Source organism: Tachypleus tridentatus, chromosome 10 (assembly GCF_004210375.1).
Source record: "Tachypleus tridentatus isolate NWPU-2018 chromosome 10, ASM421037v1, whole genome shotgun sequence".
Taxonomy (NCBI): Eukaryota; Metazoa; Arthropoda; class Merostomata; order Xiphosura; family Limulidae; genus Tachypleus; species Tachypleus tridentatus.
In genome coordinates, this window is record NC_134834.1 from 126,297,100 (window position 1) to 126,314,873 (window position 17,774).

Sequence of the window (17,774 nt, forward strand, 5' to 3'; positions counted from 1 at the left end):
GATGTGATTGTTCAGGCAGACAGACAGACTATATATATACAGTCTTATCATGATGTGATTATTCAGGGAGACAGACAGACTATATATATACAGTCTTATCATGATGTGATTGTTTAGGCACAGACAGATTATATATACAGTCTTATCATGATGTGATTGTTCAGGTACAGACATATTATATATATACAGTCTTATCATGATGTGATTGTTTAGGCACAGACGGATTATATATATACAGTCTTATCATGATGTGATTGTTCAGGCAGACAGACAGACTATATATATACAGTCTTATCATGATGTGATTGTTCAGGCAGACAGACAGACTATATATATACAGTCTTATCATGATGTGATTGTTTAGGCACAGACAGATTATATATATACAGTCTTATTATGATGTGATTGTTCAGAAACGGACAGATTATATATATATACAGTCTTATTATGATGTGATTGTTCAGGTACAGACATATTATATATATACAGTCTTATTATGATGTGATTGTTCAGGTACAGACAGATTATATATATACAGTCTTATCATGATGTGATTGTTCAGGCAGACAGACAGACTATATATATACAGTCTTATCATGATGTGATTGTTTAGGCACAGACAGATTATATATATATATACAGTCTTATCATGAAGTGATTGTTTAGGCACAGACAGATTATATATATACAGTCTTATCATGATGTGATTGTTCAGGCAGACAGACAGACTATATATATATAGTCTTATCATGATGTGATTGTTCAGGTACAGACATATATTATATATATATACAGTCTTATCATGATGTGATTGTTTAGGCACAGACAGACAGACTATATATATACAGTCTTATCATGATGTGATTGTTCAGGCAGACAGACAGACTATATATATACAGTCTTATCATGATGTGATTGTTTAGGCACAGACAGATTATATATATACAGTCTTATTATGATGTGATTGTTCAGGCACAGACAGATTATATATATACAGTCTTATTATGATGTGATTGTTCAGAAACGGACAGATTATATATATACAGTCTTATTATGATGTGATTGTTCAGAAACGGACAGATTATATATATACAGTCTTATTATGATGTGATTGTTCAGAAACGGACAGATTATATATATACAGTCTTATCATGATGTGATTGTTCAGGCAGACAGACAGACTATATATATACAGTCTTATCATGATGTGATTGTTCAGAAACGGACAGTCTTATTATGATGTGATTGTTCAGAAACGGACAGATTATATATATACAGTCTTATCATAATGTGATTGTTTAGGCACAGACAGATTATATATATATTGTCTTATCATGATGTGATTGTTCAGGCAGACAGACAGACTATATATGTAGTCTTATCATGATGTGATTGTTCAGGCACAGACAGATTATATATATATATACAGTTTTATTATGATGTGATTGTTCAGGTACAGACATATATTATATATATATACAGTCTTATTATGATGTGATTGTTCAGGAACAGACAGATTATATATATATATACAGTCTTATCATGATGTGATTGTTCAGGTACAGACAATATATATATATACAGTCTTATCATTATGTGATTGTTCAGACACAGACAGACAGACTATGTATACAGTTTTATCATGATGCGATTGTTCGGGCACAGACAGACTATATTATAGTCTTATCATGATGAGATTGTTTGGGCACAGACAGATTGTATATACAGTCTTATCATGATGTGATTGTTTGGGCACAGACAGACTATATTATACAGTCTTATCATGATGTGATTGTTGAGGCACAGACAGACTGTATATACAGTCTTATCATGATGTGATTGTTGAGGCACAGACAGATTATTTATATATATACAGTCTTATCATGATGTGATTGTTGAGGCACAGACAGATTATTTATATATATACAGTCTTATTATGATGTGAATGTTCACTCACAGACAGACTGTATATACGGTCTTATTATGATGTGATTGTTCAGGCAGACAGACAGACTATATATGTAGAGTCTTATCATGATGTGATTGTTCAGGCACAGACAGATTATATATATATATATAGTTTTATTATGATGTGATTGTTCAGGTACAGACATATATTATATATATATACAGTCTTATTATGATGTGATTGTTCAGGAATAGACAGATTATATATATATATACAGTCTTATCATGATGTGATTGTTCAGGTACAGACATAATATATATATACAGTCTTATCATTATGTGATTGTTCAGACACAGACAGACAGACTATGTATACAGTTTTATCATGATGCGATTGTTCGGGCACAGACAGACTATATTATAGTCTTATCATGATGCGATTGTTCGGGCACAGACAGATTGTATATACAGTCTTATCATGATGTGATTGTTTGGGCACAGACAGACTATATTATACAGTCTTATCATGATGCAATTGTTCCAGGCACAGACAGACTATATATTTTGTATATTTGTTTTTAATGGAATACCTAGTACATGAACACTTGTAGATGGCTTAAATAGTTTTAGCTCGTGGTATGTTCAGGACATATGAAACTTATCACTGGCAGTTAAATTTATCAAGTTTGTAAGGTGACATTTATATCAATTGTCAGTAACTTCAGCAACAACTTACCAAACCTTCAGCACTTAAAACACTTAAGTTTTGTATTGACACTACTTAGTTTTTTATTTTGGTAATAGACTTCATTGGTCATACTGAAATGTTCCAATTTATTACTTTAGTGAAGATTTTTTTTTTTCACCAATCTCTAGTGTTTCTTTAATACTATAATCCAAATTGCAATGGTTGATGTCTTTCATCCTGTACAATTTTATATGTAGTCATTGGTTCACTTATGAAATGATTGGAACATAAATTTGATACATTAACTTATATAAATTCATGTGTAATGTAAAGAGTGTCGAAGTGCTCTGTTTGTGCTATTCATGTGTAATGTAAAGAGTGTCGAAGTGCTCTGTTTGTGCTATTCATGTGTAATGTAAAGAGTGTCGAAGTGCTCTGTTTGTGCTATTCATGTGTAATGTAAAGAGTGTCGAAGTGCTCTGTTTGTGCTATTCCCTGCGATCCATATTATGCACCACTGTTGTGGCTCATGCTGTTGTCTTTTTATGAAAGTACAAACTATAATATTTATTTGTTCTTATTATAGTTGTTAATGGGGAATGATCAGGTGTTACTGTATAGAACAACTAATCACAATATGTTGTATAAAACGTGCTCTTTGATGGAGCAGTTACGTAGTACAGTATGATTTCCTTGTTGGTTAATAAATTATGAGGAAAGACATTGTTTTATCTTCTCATATGTAGGTTGTAGTGGCAGACCACCAAGGGATTCTTCAGAGTTTTGGAATCAAACGAGGAGATGTCCAGGTGAGCAGCTAATATTTTGGTTCTTTATGTAACTTACTCTATCATAAAGTTACTTAGCTTTTCCTTCTTGTATTATTTGAATTTTAAAAGTAAGCATTTATGAAGTATTTAGCTGATAAAATTTTGTCACTGAAAAAATGCTTAATTTCTATATCCTGAATATGTGTGACAAAACTCTCCAGATGGTTAATTAAACAATCTTCGTATATTAGTGAAAACAACTTTTACGTCATATATTTTCTATGGCCAGCTGGTGAAACGATACATTAAGTTTTTGTTGTAATCACTTCTGAAGTCATTATGAAAACAATGTTTTACCATTGTTTAACTTCTGAAGTGCAGTTTTTCAGTCTTTCAGAGATGATCTGTTTTTCCTTACCAGTTTCTATTGCATCACACACCAGTTCTACTAATTGACAATGATGTTTTATGCACATATAAAAATTATAAGCAGGTGTTCCTATTTTGTTAACACTAAACAATATTATGGATATTAGTAAGCAGGTGTTGATAAATATGTATTGCTGGTTAGATGAACTATTAGCTTTGTGTGTGTAAGTCCGTATGGAAGTCAAAAGTAACTTGTATATTTCTTTTAGCTGGCACTGTCTGTTTTTAACAATTGCTTATGAAAGAATTTTTTATTTTTAGAATATCTTCAAAACATTGCCAGGACAGAAAGTTACTAGGTTAGAACTCGGAGGAGCTGTAGGAACTGTTCAGGATAAGATATTTGTAGCTGCTGGAAATAATGTCCGAGGTTTCAACAGGAAAGGGAAGCAATTTCTGAGTTTTGAAACCAACATGACAGAAAGTATAATGTCAATGTATGTTGTTATGTGTCAATGTGTGTTGTTATGTGTCAATGTGTGTTGTTATGTGTCAATGTGTGTTGTTATGTGTTAATGTGTGTTGTTATGTGTCAGTGTGTGTTGTTATGTGTTAATGTGTGTTGTTATGTGTCAGTGTGTGTTGTTATGTGTCAGTGTCTGTTGTTATGTGTCAATGTGTGTTGTTATGTGTCAGTGTGTGTTGTTATGTGTCAGTGTGTGTTGTCGTGTGTTAATGTATATTATTGCATGTCAGTGTCTTTTGATAGTTAAGCAACCTGTTTGTTCATAAACTCTTCACTTTGCTTTATGATCTTATATTCAAGTATTTCAGAAAATTTAAATTACTTCTTCAAAAACAATATTTTGAAAATAACGGTTGGGGTTTTTCTTTTTACCAATATTTGTGCACAAACAATGATTTTTAACTGAGGAAAAAGCATTGTGGGGTGCACAACTCTGAGACTAAGTTAATTATGTGATTGTACTCAAACATGATGAAATAACTTAACATTTCCCAAAGGTTCAGCTTACACTAGTTTAGGAATGATAATTTTTACTTACGAGCCATCTTGATTTTAAAATATTGGTAGAGTCCACATAAAAGTTACATGAAACGGTATTTGAAAACAGAACAGCAGATGAACAAACAATATTCAGAATGCCAAGTTAGTGTTTGTGCCTAAACAGTTATTTTAAAGTTTTATTTTTTAAAACTTAACCCACAAATTTCTTGTGAATTGTTTTGAAAAGTGTTAGCTGTTTTGTTCATGTAAGGTACTCTTAAAGATTTAGAGGAACTGTAACTTTTCAGTGGTGTATTTCATGTATATGTACATATATTGTTGATGGAGTATTAGATTTACTACAAAATGGAAAATGGAACTCGGATGTTCATGTATTATATTGGTCGCTTAACTTCACGCTATCTTTGTGGCTAACTACTTTGGTCTGTATGTTTTGTTGCAGGCAAGTAAGTGGAAGTGACTTGTTTGTCTGTGGAAATTATATCTACAACCATTACCATGACTGTCAGGACCGTAATTACTACTTATCAGGTGACAAGATTAATGATTTGGTCATCTTACCTGTTGATAAGGTTAAGACTGTCATGCCTGTTCTGGCCTGTCAGGATCGAGTCCTCAGAATTCTGAAGGTGAGCATCACACCATGAAATAAAATAAATAATTTGGAATGATTTATTCTGCTACAGAATTAATACCTTCAGGGTTAGACAATTTTTAAATGGAGCTTTTTTAAATAGAGAACATGATTTTAGTTCAAAGTTAAGTGATGTGTCAGTAAAGGTTTTCTGAAAGGTTACAAAACTTGGTTTTTGTTGAGTTATACAGGATATGATGTTGAGATTTATTGAACATGGTTCTAGTTGAGATTTACAGACAAAAGTTTTATATGAGTTTTACAGAACATGGTTCAAGTTGTGGTTTATAAAAACTGGTTTTAGTTGAATTTCAGAAGAGAAGTGACAAGGTACAGAACTTTATATTTGTAGGATTCCCAGTGTGTGTGTGAAGTTGAAGTAGAAGGCCCACCTTCGGCACTTTGTTTGTACCAGAATGATGGAGGTTAGCAACCTTTATAAATAGCCCTATAACACTGTGGCTCTGAATGTGTCATAATTATTAGTTTTAAAATGAATCCTGCTAGATAAATAAATGTGTGAATCTAGTGAGTTTAATGATAAACTTCACTTGAACATTGATTTCATACCACTCTGATAAAGTTTGCAGCTCAAACTGTTTGTTACATTTTTTGTTGATATGTTTGAAATAAAAAATGTAGGATAAAACCAACTTTATTACATAGTTTAAAACAAAGATAATTCAACAAAAAGGTAAACTTTAAGAAACATTTGGTTATTCGTGAATAATTAAAATTTAAATGTGTGGAACAAAACGTCATGTGAAGCACATAGTTATATAATAGTTATTATATTTGCTAAATATAAAAAAATGTTTAAAAAGGGACAGGTCACATTAGAACACTTAATATTTTAGTTTTGATCCATTCTGTTCTGACATACAATGGACAGTGTTCAAAAGGTACAGGTTACATTAGAACACTTAATATTTTAGTTTTGATCCATTCTATTCAGACATACAGTGAACAGTGTTTAAAAGGTACAGGTTACATTAGAACACTTAATATTTTAGTTTTGATCCATTCTGTTCAGACAGAGTGGACAGTGTTCAAAAGGTACGGGTTACATTAGAACACTTAATATTTTAGTTTTGATCCATTCTGTTCAGACATACAGTGGACAGTGTTTAAAAGGTACAGGTTACATCAGAACACTTAATATTTTAGTTTTGATCCATTCTGTTCAGACATACAGTGGACAGTGTTCAAAAGGTACAGGTTACATCAGAACACTTAATGTTTTAGTTTTGATCCATTCTGTTCAGACATACAGTGGACAGTGTTTAGAAGGTACAGGTTACATTAGAACACTTAATATTTTAGTTTTGATCCATTCTGTTCAGACATACAGTGGACAGTGTTTAAAAGGTATAGGTTACATCAGAACACTTAATATTTTAGTTTTGATCCATTCTGTTCAGACATACAGTGGACAGTGTTCAAAAGGTACGTTACATCAGAACACTTAATATTTTAGTTTTGATCCATTCTGTTCTGACATACAGTGAACAGTGTTTAAAAGGTACAGGTTACATTAGAACACTTAATATTTTAGATTTGATCCATTCTGTTCAGACATAAATGAACAGTGTTTAAAAGGTACAGGTTACATTAGAACATTTAAAATGTTAACTTTAAGTACAGGTGTACTTTGAGTTGTATGTTCAGTATGATATTGAAATCTTCCATATTTTGTTATTCAGATGGAATTTTAAATTGTTAGATATGTGTTAAAGCTTCTCTTGTTATATTTACCTTAAAGGTCCGACTGGTGAAGAGATTCTATACGGAACAAGTGATGGAAAAATTGGCCTTGTTAGTCTGGAGAGGTGAGAATTGTTGATTGTTTTGTGTTATTTTTTATTTAAAACGTACATTTATTTTGTATGTGACATATAAAGCTCCATCCAGGAGCTTAGTTACATTGTACTTAGTGTAGCTAATTGTGACAATTAAAGCACAGATATGGCTGGCATCTCTTGTGTGTAATGAACTGCACTTCTCATGTGTTCTAGTCTAATGCTTCACATCGGAAAACGTTGCTTTTGGTACATTTTAGAATACAGATTTGAGTCAAATATCCACTGGGGTAACCAAACTTGTTATTTTCTTCACTTACCTTGTCTGTCTTGTGTGTTTTCAGAGAATAAAAAGAAACCAAAGCAACGCGGCTAATCATAGCTACTGGTATTTATATTTATCTTGTAAACCAAGAGGTGTTACATTTTATTTGTGTCTGTGTGTATACATATATATATGCAACAAAATAAATTTAGTATTCAAAGATAACACAAAAGATATTTATTTTTTAAGTCTACCTATATGCAAATCATATTCACTTTCGTATTCACAAAACAAAATTAGTTATTGTTCCTTTGGGTGGCTGTAGTTCTACTTAAGAAACAAACTACAGTATGTAATTTGACAAAAAGGGAGAAACCAGCTGTAGTACTACTTAAGAAACAAACTACAGTATGTAATTTGACAAAAAGAGAGAAACCAGCTGTAGTACTACTTAAGAAACAAACTACAGTATGTAATTTGACAAAAAGAGAAAAACCAGCTGAAGTACTACTTAATAAACAAACTACAGTATGTAATTTGACAAAAAGAGAGAAACCAGCTGTAGTACTACTTAAGAAACAAACTACAGTATGTAATTTGACAAAAAGGGAGAAACCAGCTGTAGTACTACTTAAGAAACAAACAACAGTATGTAATTTGACAAAAAGAGAGAAACCAGCTGTAGTACTACTTAAGAAACAAACTATTGTATGTAATTTGACAAAAAGGGAGAAACCAGCTGTAGTACTACTTAAGAAACAAACTACAGTATGTAATTTGACAAAAAGAGAGAAACCAGCTTAAGTACTACTTATGAAACAAACTACAGTATGTAATTTGACAAAAGAGAGAAACCAGCTGTAGTACTACTTAAGAAACAAACTACAGTATGTAATTTGACAAAAAAGAGAGAAACCAGCTGTAGTACTACTTAAGAAACAAACTACAGTATGTAATTTGACAAAAGAGAGAAACCAACTGTAGTAGTACTTAAGAAACAAACTACAGTATGTAATTTGACAAAAAAGAGAGAAACCAGCTGTAGTACTACTTAAGAAACAAACTACAGTATGTAATTTGACAAAAGAGAGAAACCAGCTGTAGTACTACTTAAGAAACAAACTACAGTATGTAATTTAACAAAAAAGAGAGAAACCAGCTGTAGTACTACTTAAGAAACAAACTACAGTATGTAATTTGACAAAAAGAGAGAAACCAGCTGTAGTACTACTTAAGAAACAAACTACAGTATGTAATTTGACAAAAAGAGAGAAACCAGCTGTAGTACTACTTAAGAAACAAACTACAGTATGTAATTTGACAAAAAGAGATGAACCAGCTGTAGTACTACTTAAGAAACAAACTACAGTATGTAATTTGATAAAAAGAGATAAACCAGCTGTAGTACTACTTAAGAAACAAACTAGAGTATGTAATTTGACAAAAAGAGAGAATCCAGCTGTAGTACTACTTAAGAAACAAACTACAGTATGGAATTTGACAAAAAGAGAGAAACCAGCTGTAGTAGTACTTAAGAAACAAACTACAGTATGTAATTTGACAAAAAGAGAGAAACCAGCTGTAGTACTACTTAAGAAACAAACTATAGTATGTAATTTGACAAAAAGAGAGAAACCAGCTGTAGTACTACTTAAGAAACAAACTACAGTATGTAATTTGACAAAAAGAGAGAAACCAGCTGAAGTACTACTTAAGAAACAAACTACAGTATGTAATTTGACAAAAAGAGAGAAACCAGCTGAAGTACTACTTAAGAAACAAACTACAGTATGTAATTTGACAAAAAGAGAGAAACCAGCTGTAGTACTACTTAAGAAACAAACTACAGTATGTAATTTGACAAAAAGAGAGAAACCAGCTGAAGTACTACTTAAGAAACAAACTACAGTATGTAATTTGACAAAAGAGAGAAACCAGCTGTAGTACTACTTAAGAAACAAACTACAGTATGTAATTTGACAAAAAGAGAGAAACCATCTGAAGTACTACTTAAGAAACAAACTACAGTATGTAATTTGACAAAAAGAGAGAAACCAGCTGTAGTACTACTTAAGAAACAAACTACAGTATGTAATTTGACAAAAAGAGAGAAACCAGCTTAAGTACTACTTATGAAACAAACTACAGTATGTAATTACACAAAAAGAGAGAAACCAGCTGTAGTACTACTTAAGAAACAAACTACAGTATGTAATTTGACAAAAAGAGAGAAACCAGCTGTAGTACTACTTAAGAAACAAACTACAGTATGTAATTTGACAAAAAGGGAGAAACCAGCTGTGGTACTACTTAAGAAACAAACTACAGTATGTAATTACACAAAAAGAGAGAAACCAGCTGTAGTACTACTTAAGAAACAAACTACAGTATGTAATTTGACAAAAAGAGAGAAACCATCTGAAGTACTACTTAAGAAACAAACTACAGTATGTAATTTGACAAAAAGAGAGAAACCAGCTGTAGTACTACTTAAGAAACAAACTACAGTATGTAATTTGACAAAAAGAGAGAAACCAGCTTAAGTACTACTTATGAAACAAACTACAGTATGTAATTACACAAAAAGAGAGAAACCAGCTTTAGTACTACTTAAGAAACAAACTACAGTATGTAATTTGACAAAAGAGAGAAACCAGCTGTAGTACTACTTAAGAAACAAACTACAGTATGTAATTTGACAAAAGGAGAGAAACCAGCTGTGGTACTACTTAAGAAACAAATTACAGTATGTAATTACACAAAAAAAGAGAAACCAGCTGAAGTACTACTTAAGAAACAAACTACAGTATGTAATTTGACAAAAAGAGAGAAACCAGCTGTAGTACTACTTAAGAAACAAACTACAGTATGTAATTTGACAAAAAGGGAGAAACCAGCTGTGGTACTACTTAAGAAACAAACTACAGTATGTAATTTGACAAAAAGAGAGAAACCAGCTGTAGTACTACTTAAGAAACAAACTACAGTATGTAATTACACAAAAAGAGAGAACCAGCTGTAGTACTACTTAAGAAACAAACTACAGTATGTAATTTGACAAAAGAGAGAAACCAGCTGTAGTACTACTTAAGAAACAAACTACAGTATGTAATTTGACAAAAGAGAGAGAAACCAGCTGTAGTACTACTTAGGAAACAAACTATGTATGTAAATTGACAAAAAGAGAGAAACCAGCTGTAGTACTACTTAAGAAACAAACTACAGTATGTAATTTGACAAAAAGAGAGAAACCAGCTGTAGTACTACTTAAGAAACAAACTACAGTATGTAATTTGACAAAAAGAGAGAAACCAGCTTAAGTACTACTTAAGAAACAAACTACAGTATGTAATTTGACAAAAGAGAGAAACCAGCTGTAGTACTACTTAAGAAACAAACTACAGTATGTAATTTAACAAAAAGAGAGAAACCAGCTGTAGTACTACTTAAGAAACAAACTACAGTATGTAATTTGACAAAAAGAGAGAAACCAGTTGTAGTAGTACTTAAGAAACAAACTACAGTATGTAATTTGACAAAAGAGAGAAACCAGCTGTAGTACTACTTAAGAAACAAACTACAGTATGTAATTTGACAAAAAGAGAGAAACCAGCTGTAGTACTACTTAAGAAACAAACTACAGTATGTAATTTGACAAAAAGAGAGAAACCAGCTGTAGTACTACTTAAGATACAAACTACAGTATGTAATTTGACAAAAAGGAGAAATCAGCTGCAGTACTACTTAAGAAACAAACTACAGTATGTAATTTGACAAAAAGAGAGAAACCAGCTGTAGTACTACTTAAGAAACAAACTATAGTATGTAATTTGACAAAAAGAGAGAAACCAGCTGTAGTACTACTTAAGAAACAAACTACAGTATGTAATTTGACAAAAAGAGAGAAACCAGCTGTAGTACTACTTAAGAAACAAACTACAGTATGTAATTTGACAAAAGAGAGAAACCAGCTGTAGTACTACTTAAGAAACAAACTACAGTATGTAATTTGACAAAAAGAGAGAAACCAGCTGAAGTACTACATAAGAAACAAACTACAGTATGTAATTTGACAAAAAGAGAGAAACGAGCTGTAGTACTACTTAAGAAACAAACTACAGTATGTAATTTGACAAAAAGAGAGAAACCAACTGTAGTACTACTTAAGAAACAAACTAAAGTATGTAATTTGACAAAAAGAGAGAAACGAGCTGTAGTACTACTTAAGAAACAAACTACAGTATGTAATTTGACAAAAAGAGAGAAACCAGCTGTAGTACTACTTAAGAAACAAACTACATTATGTAATTTGACAAAAAGAGAGAAACCAGCTGTAGTACTACTTAAGAAACAAACTACAGTATGTAATTTAACAAAAAGAGAGAAACCAGCTGTAGTACTACTTAAGAAACAAACTACAGTATGTAATTTGACAAAAGAGAGAAACCAGCTGTAGTACTACTTAAGAAACAAACTACAGTATGTAATTTGACAAAAAAGAGAGAAACCAGCTGTAGTACTACTTAAGAAACAAACTACAGTATGTAATTTGACAAAAGAGAGAAACCATCTGAAGTACTACTTAAGAAACAAACTACAGTATGTAATTTGAGAAAAAGAGAGAAACCAGCTGTAGTACTACTTAAGAAACAAACTATAGTATGTAATTTGACAAAAAGAGAGAAACCATCTGAAGTACTACTTAAGAAACAAACTAAAGTATGTAATTTGACAAAAAGAGAGAAACCATCTGAAGTACTACTTAAGAAACAAACTACAGTATGTAATTTGACAAAAAGAGAGAAACCATCTGAAGTACTACTTAAGAAACAAACTACAGTATGTAATTTGACAAAAAGAGAGAAACCAGCTGTAGTACTACTTAAGAAACAAACTAAAGTATGTAATTTGACAAAAAGAGAGAAACCATCTGAAGTACTACTTAAGAAACAAACTACAGTATGTAATTTGACAAAAAGAGAGAAACCATCTGAAGTACTACTTAAGAAACAAACTACAGTATGTAATTTGACAAAAAGAGAGAAACCAACTGAAGTACTACTTAAGAAACAAACTACAGTATGTAATTTGACAAAAAGAGCTAAACCAGCTGTAGTACTACTTAAGAAACAAACTAAAGTATGTAATTTGACAAAAAGAGAGAAACCATCTGAAGTACTACTTAAGAAACAAACTACAGTATGTAATTTGACAAAAGAGAGAAACCATCTGAAGTACTACTTAAGAAACAAACTACAGTATGTAATTTGACAAAAAGAGAGAAACCAGCTGTAGTACTACTTAAGAAACAAACTAAAGTATGTAATTTGACAAAAAGAGAGAAACCATCTGAAGTACTACTTAAGAAACAAACTACAGTATGTAATTTGACAAAAGAGAGAAACCAGCTGTAGTACTACTTAAGAAACAAACTACAGTATGTAATTTGACAAAAGAGAGAAACCAACTGTAGTAGTACTTAAGAAACAAACTACAGTATGTAATTTGACAAAAGAGAGAAACCAGCTGTAGTACTACTTAAGAAACAAACTACAGTATGTAATTTGACAAAAAGAGAGAAACCAGCTGTAGTACTACTTAAGAAACAAACTACAGTATGTAATTTGACAAAAAGAGAGAAACCATCTGAAGTACTAAAGAAACAAACTACAGTATGTAATTTGACAAAAAGAGAGAAACCAGCTGTAGTACTACTTAAGAAACAAACTACAGTATGTAATTTGACAAAAAGAGAGAAACCAGCTTAAGTACTACTTATGAAACAAACTACAGTATGTAATTACACAAAAAGAGAGAAACCAGCTGTAGTACTACTTAAGAAACCAACTACAGTATGTAATTTAACAAAAAGAGAGAAACCAGCTGTAGTACTACTTAAGAAACAAACTACAGAATGTAATTTGACAAAAAGGGAGAAACCAGCTGTGGTAGTACTTAAGAAACAAACTACAGTATGTAATTTGACAAAAAGAGAGAAACCAGCTTAAGTACTACTTAAGAAACAAACTACAGTATGTAATTTGACAAAAAGAGAGAAACCAGCTGTAGTACTACTTAAGAAACAAACTACAGTATGTAATTTAACAAAAAGAGAGAAACCAGCTGTAGTACTACTTAAGAAACAAACTACAGTATGTAATTTGACAAAAAGAGAGAAACCAGTTGTAGTAGTACTTTAAGAAACAAACTACAGTATGTAATTTGACAAAAAAGAGAGAAACCAGCTGTAGTACTACTTAAGAAACAAACTACAGTATGTAATTTGACAAAAGAGAGAAACCAGCTGTAGTACTACTTAAGAAACAAACTACAGTATGTAATTTGACAAAAGAGAGAGAAACCAGCTGTAGTACTACTTAAGAAACAAACTACAGTATGTAATTTGACAAAAGGGAGAAACCAGCTGCAGTACTACTTAAGAAACAAACTACAGTATGTAATTTGACAAAAGAGAGAAACCAGCTGTAGTACTACTTAAGAAACAAACTATAGTATGTAATTTGACAAAAAGGGAGAAACCAGCTGTAGTACTACTTAAGAAACAAACTACAGTATGTAATTTGACAAACAGAGAGAAACCAGCTGAAGTACTACTTAAGAAACAAACTACAGTATGTAATTTGACAAAAAGAGAGAAACCAGCTGTAGTACTACTTAAGAAACAAACTACAGTATGTAATTTGACAAAAGAGAGAAACCAGCTGAAGTACTTACTTAAGAAACAAACTACAGTATGTAATTTGACAAAAAGAGAGAAACCAGCTGTAGTACTACTTAAGAAACAAACTACAGTATGTAATTTGACAAAAAGAGAGAAACCATCTGAAGTACTACTTAAGAAACAAACTACAGTATGTAATTTGACAAAGAGAGAAACCAGCTGTAGTACTACTTAAGAAACAAACTACAGTATGTAATTTGACAAAAAGAGAGAAACCATCTGAAGTACTACTTAAGAAACAAACTACAGTATGTAATTTGACAAAAAGAGAGAAACCAGCTGTAGTACTACTTAAGAAACAAACTTCAGTATGTAATTTGACAAAAAGAGAGAAACCAACTGTAGTAGTACTTAAGAAACAAACTACAGTATGTAATTTGACAAAAAGGGAGAAACCAGCTGTAGTACTACTTAAGAAACAAACTACAGTATGTAATTTGACAAAAAGGGAGAAACCAGCTGTAGTACTACTTAAGAAACAAACTACAGTATGTAATTTAACAAAAAGAGAGAAACCAGCTGTAGTACTACTTAAGAAACAAACTACAGTATGTAATTTGACAAAAAGAGAGAAACCAGTTGTTGTAGTACTTAAGAAACAAACTACAGTATGTAATTTGATAAAAAGAGAGAAACCAGCTGTAGTACTACTTAAGAAACAAACTACAGTATGTAATTTGACAAAAGAGAGAAACCAGCTGTAGTACTACTTAAGAAACAATCTACAGTATGTAATTTGACAAAAGAGAGAGAAACCAGCTGTAGTACTACTTAAGATACAAACTACAGTATGTAATTTGACAAAAAGGAGAAACCAGCTGCAGTACTACTTAAGAAACAAACTACAGTATGTAATTTGACAAAAAGAGAGAAACCAGCTGTAGTACTACTTAAGAAACAAACTATAGTATGTAATTTGACAAAAAGAGAGAAACCAGCTGTAGTACTACTTAAGAAACAAACTACAGTATGTAATTTGACAAAAAGAGAGAAACCAGCTGAAGTACTACTTAAGAAACAAACTACAGTATGTAATTTGAGAAAAAGAGAGAAACCAGCTGTAGTACTACTTAAGAAACAAACTACAGTATGTAATTTGACAAAAAAGAGAGAAACCAGCTGAAGTACTACTTAAGAAACAAACTACAGTATGTAATTTGACAAAAAGAGAGAAACCAGCTGTAGTACTACTTAAGAAACAAACTACAGTATGTAATTTGACAAAAAGAGAGAAACCAGCTGTAGTACTACTTAAGAAACAAACTACAGTATGTAATTTGACAAAAAGGGAGAAACCAGCTGTAGTACTACTTAAGAAACAAACTACAGTATGTAATTTGACAAAAAGAGAGAAACCAGCTGTAGTACTACTTAAGAAACAAACTACAGTATGTAATTTGACAAAAAGAGAGAAACCATCTGAAGTACTAAAGAAACAAACTACAGTATGTAATTTGACAAAAAGAGAGAAACCAGCTGTAGTACTACTTAAGAAACAAACTACAGTATGTAATTTGACAAAAAGAGAGAAACCAGCTTAAGTACTACTTATGAAACAAACTACAGTATGTAATTACACAAAAAGAGAGACATTAGCTGTAGTACTACTTAAGAAACAAACTACAGTATGTAATTTGACAAAAAGAGAGAAACCAGCTGTAGTACTACTTAAGAAACAAACTACAGTATGTAATTTGACAAAAAGGGAGAAACCAGCTGTGGTAGTACTTAAGAAACAAACTACAGTATGTAATTTGACAAAAAGAGAAAAACCAGCTGTAGTACTACTTAAGAAACAAACTATAGTATGTAATTTGACAAAAAGGGAGAAACCAACTGTAGTAGTACTTAAGAAACAAACTACAGTATGTAATTTGACAAAAAGAGAGAAACCAGCTGAAGTACTACTTAAGAAACAAACTACAGTATGTAATTTGACAAAAAGAGAGAAAGCAGCTGAAGTACTACTTAAGAAACAAACTACAGTATGTAATTTGACAAAAAGAGAGAAACCAGCTGTAGTACTACTTAAGAAACAAACTACAGTATGTAATTTGACAAAAAGAGAGAAACCAGCTGTAGTACTACTTAAGAAACAAACTACAGTATGTAATTTGACAAAAAGAGAGAAACCAGCTGTAGTACTACTTAAGATACAAACTACAGTATGTAATTTGACAAAAAGGGAGAAACCAGCTGCAGTACTACTTAAGAAACAAACTACAGTATGTAATTTGACAAAAAGAGAGAAACCAGCTGTAGTACTACTTAAGAAACAAACTATAGTATGTAATTTGACAAAAAGGGAGAAACCAGCTGTAGTACTACTTAAGAAACAAACTACAGTATGTAATTTGACAAAAAGAGAGAAACCAGCTGAAGTACTACTTAAGAAACAAACTACAGTATGTAATTTGACAAAAGAGAGAAACCAGCTGTAGTACTACTTAAGAAACAAACTACAGTATGTAATTTGACAAAAAAGAGAGAAACCAGCTGAAGTACTACTTAAGAAACAAACTACAGTATGTAATTTGACAAAAGAGAGAAACCAGCTGTAGTACTACTTAAGAAACAAACTACAGTATGTAATTTGACAAAAAGAGAGAAACCATCTGAAGTACTACTTAAGAAACAAACTACAGTATGTAATTTGACAAAAAGAGAGAAACCAGCTGTAGTACTACTTAAGAAACAAACTACAGTATGTAATTTGACAAAAAGAGAGAAACCAACTGTAGTAGTACTTAAGAAACAAACTACAGTATGTAATTTGACAAAAAGGGAGAAACCAGCTGTAGTACTACTTAAGAAACAAACTACAGTATGTAATTTGACAAAAAGAGAGAAACCAGCTTAAGTACTACTTATGAATTAAACTACAGTATGTAATTACACAAAAAGAGAGAAACCAGCTGTAGTACTACTTAAGAAACAAACTACAGTATGTAATTTGACAAAAAGAGAGAAACCAGCTGTAGTACTACTTAAGAAACAAACTACAGTATGTAATTTGACAAAAAGGGAGAAACCAGCTGTAGTAGTACTTAAGAAACAAACTACAGTATGTAATTTGACAAAAAGAGAGAAACCAGCTGTAGTACTACTTAAGAAACAAACTACAGTATGTAATTTAACAAAAAGAGAGAAACCGGCTGTAGTACTACTTAAGAAACAAACTACAGTATGTAATTTGACAAAAAGAGAGAAACCAGTTGTAGTACTACTTAAGAAACAAACTACAGTATGTAATTTGACAAAAAGAGAGAAACCAGCTGTAGTACTACTTAAGAAACAAACTACAGTATGTAATTTGACAAAAAGACAGAAACCAGCTGTAGTACTACTTAAGAAACAAACTACAGTATGTAATTTGACAAAAAGAGAGAAACCAGCTGTAGTTCTACTTAAGAAACAAACTACAGTATGTAATTTGACAAAAAGAGAGAAACCAGCTGTAGTACTACTTAAGAAACAAACTACAGTATGTAATTTGACAAAAAGAGAAGTGTTCAAACGACAACTGTTCTGTGTCACTATGTAAGTATTCAAGCAACAACTGTTAGTACACC

At 31.6% G+C, this 17,774-nt stretch overlaps 1 protein-coding gene across 7 annotated transcripts in view; it reads left to right on the plus strand.

Annotated features, from left to right (window-relative positions):
- The window catches only part of LOC143230259 (BBSome complex member BBS7-like), a 69,097-nt gene that overhangs the window by 5,693 nt on the left and 45,630 nt on the right, over positions 1–17,774 (plus strand). For all 7 annotated transcript variants that reach the window (XM_076463493.1, XM_076463494.1, XM_076463487.1 and 4 more), the window contains exons 4-8: positions 3,343–3,405; positions 4,057–4,232; positions 5,205–5,391; positions 5,749–5,821; positions 7,159–7,225. In XM_076463493.1, coding sequence (XP_076319608.1) covers positions 3,343–3,405; positions 4,057–4,232; positions 5,205–5,391; positions 5,749–5,821; positions 7,159–7,225 — 566 coding nt within the window. The remainder of the gene's footprint in view (positions 1–3,342; positions 3,406–4,056; positions 4,233–5,204; positions 5,392–5,748; positions 5,822–7,158; positions 7,226–17,774) is intronic.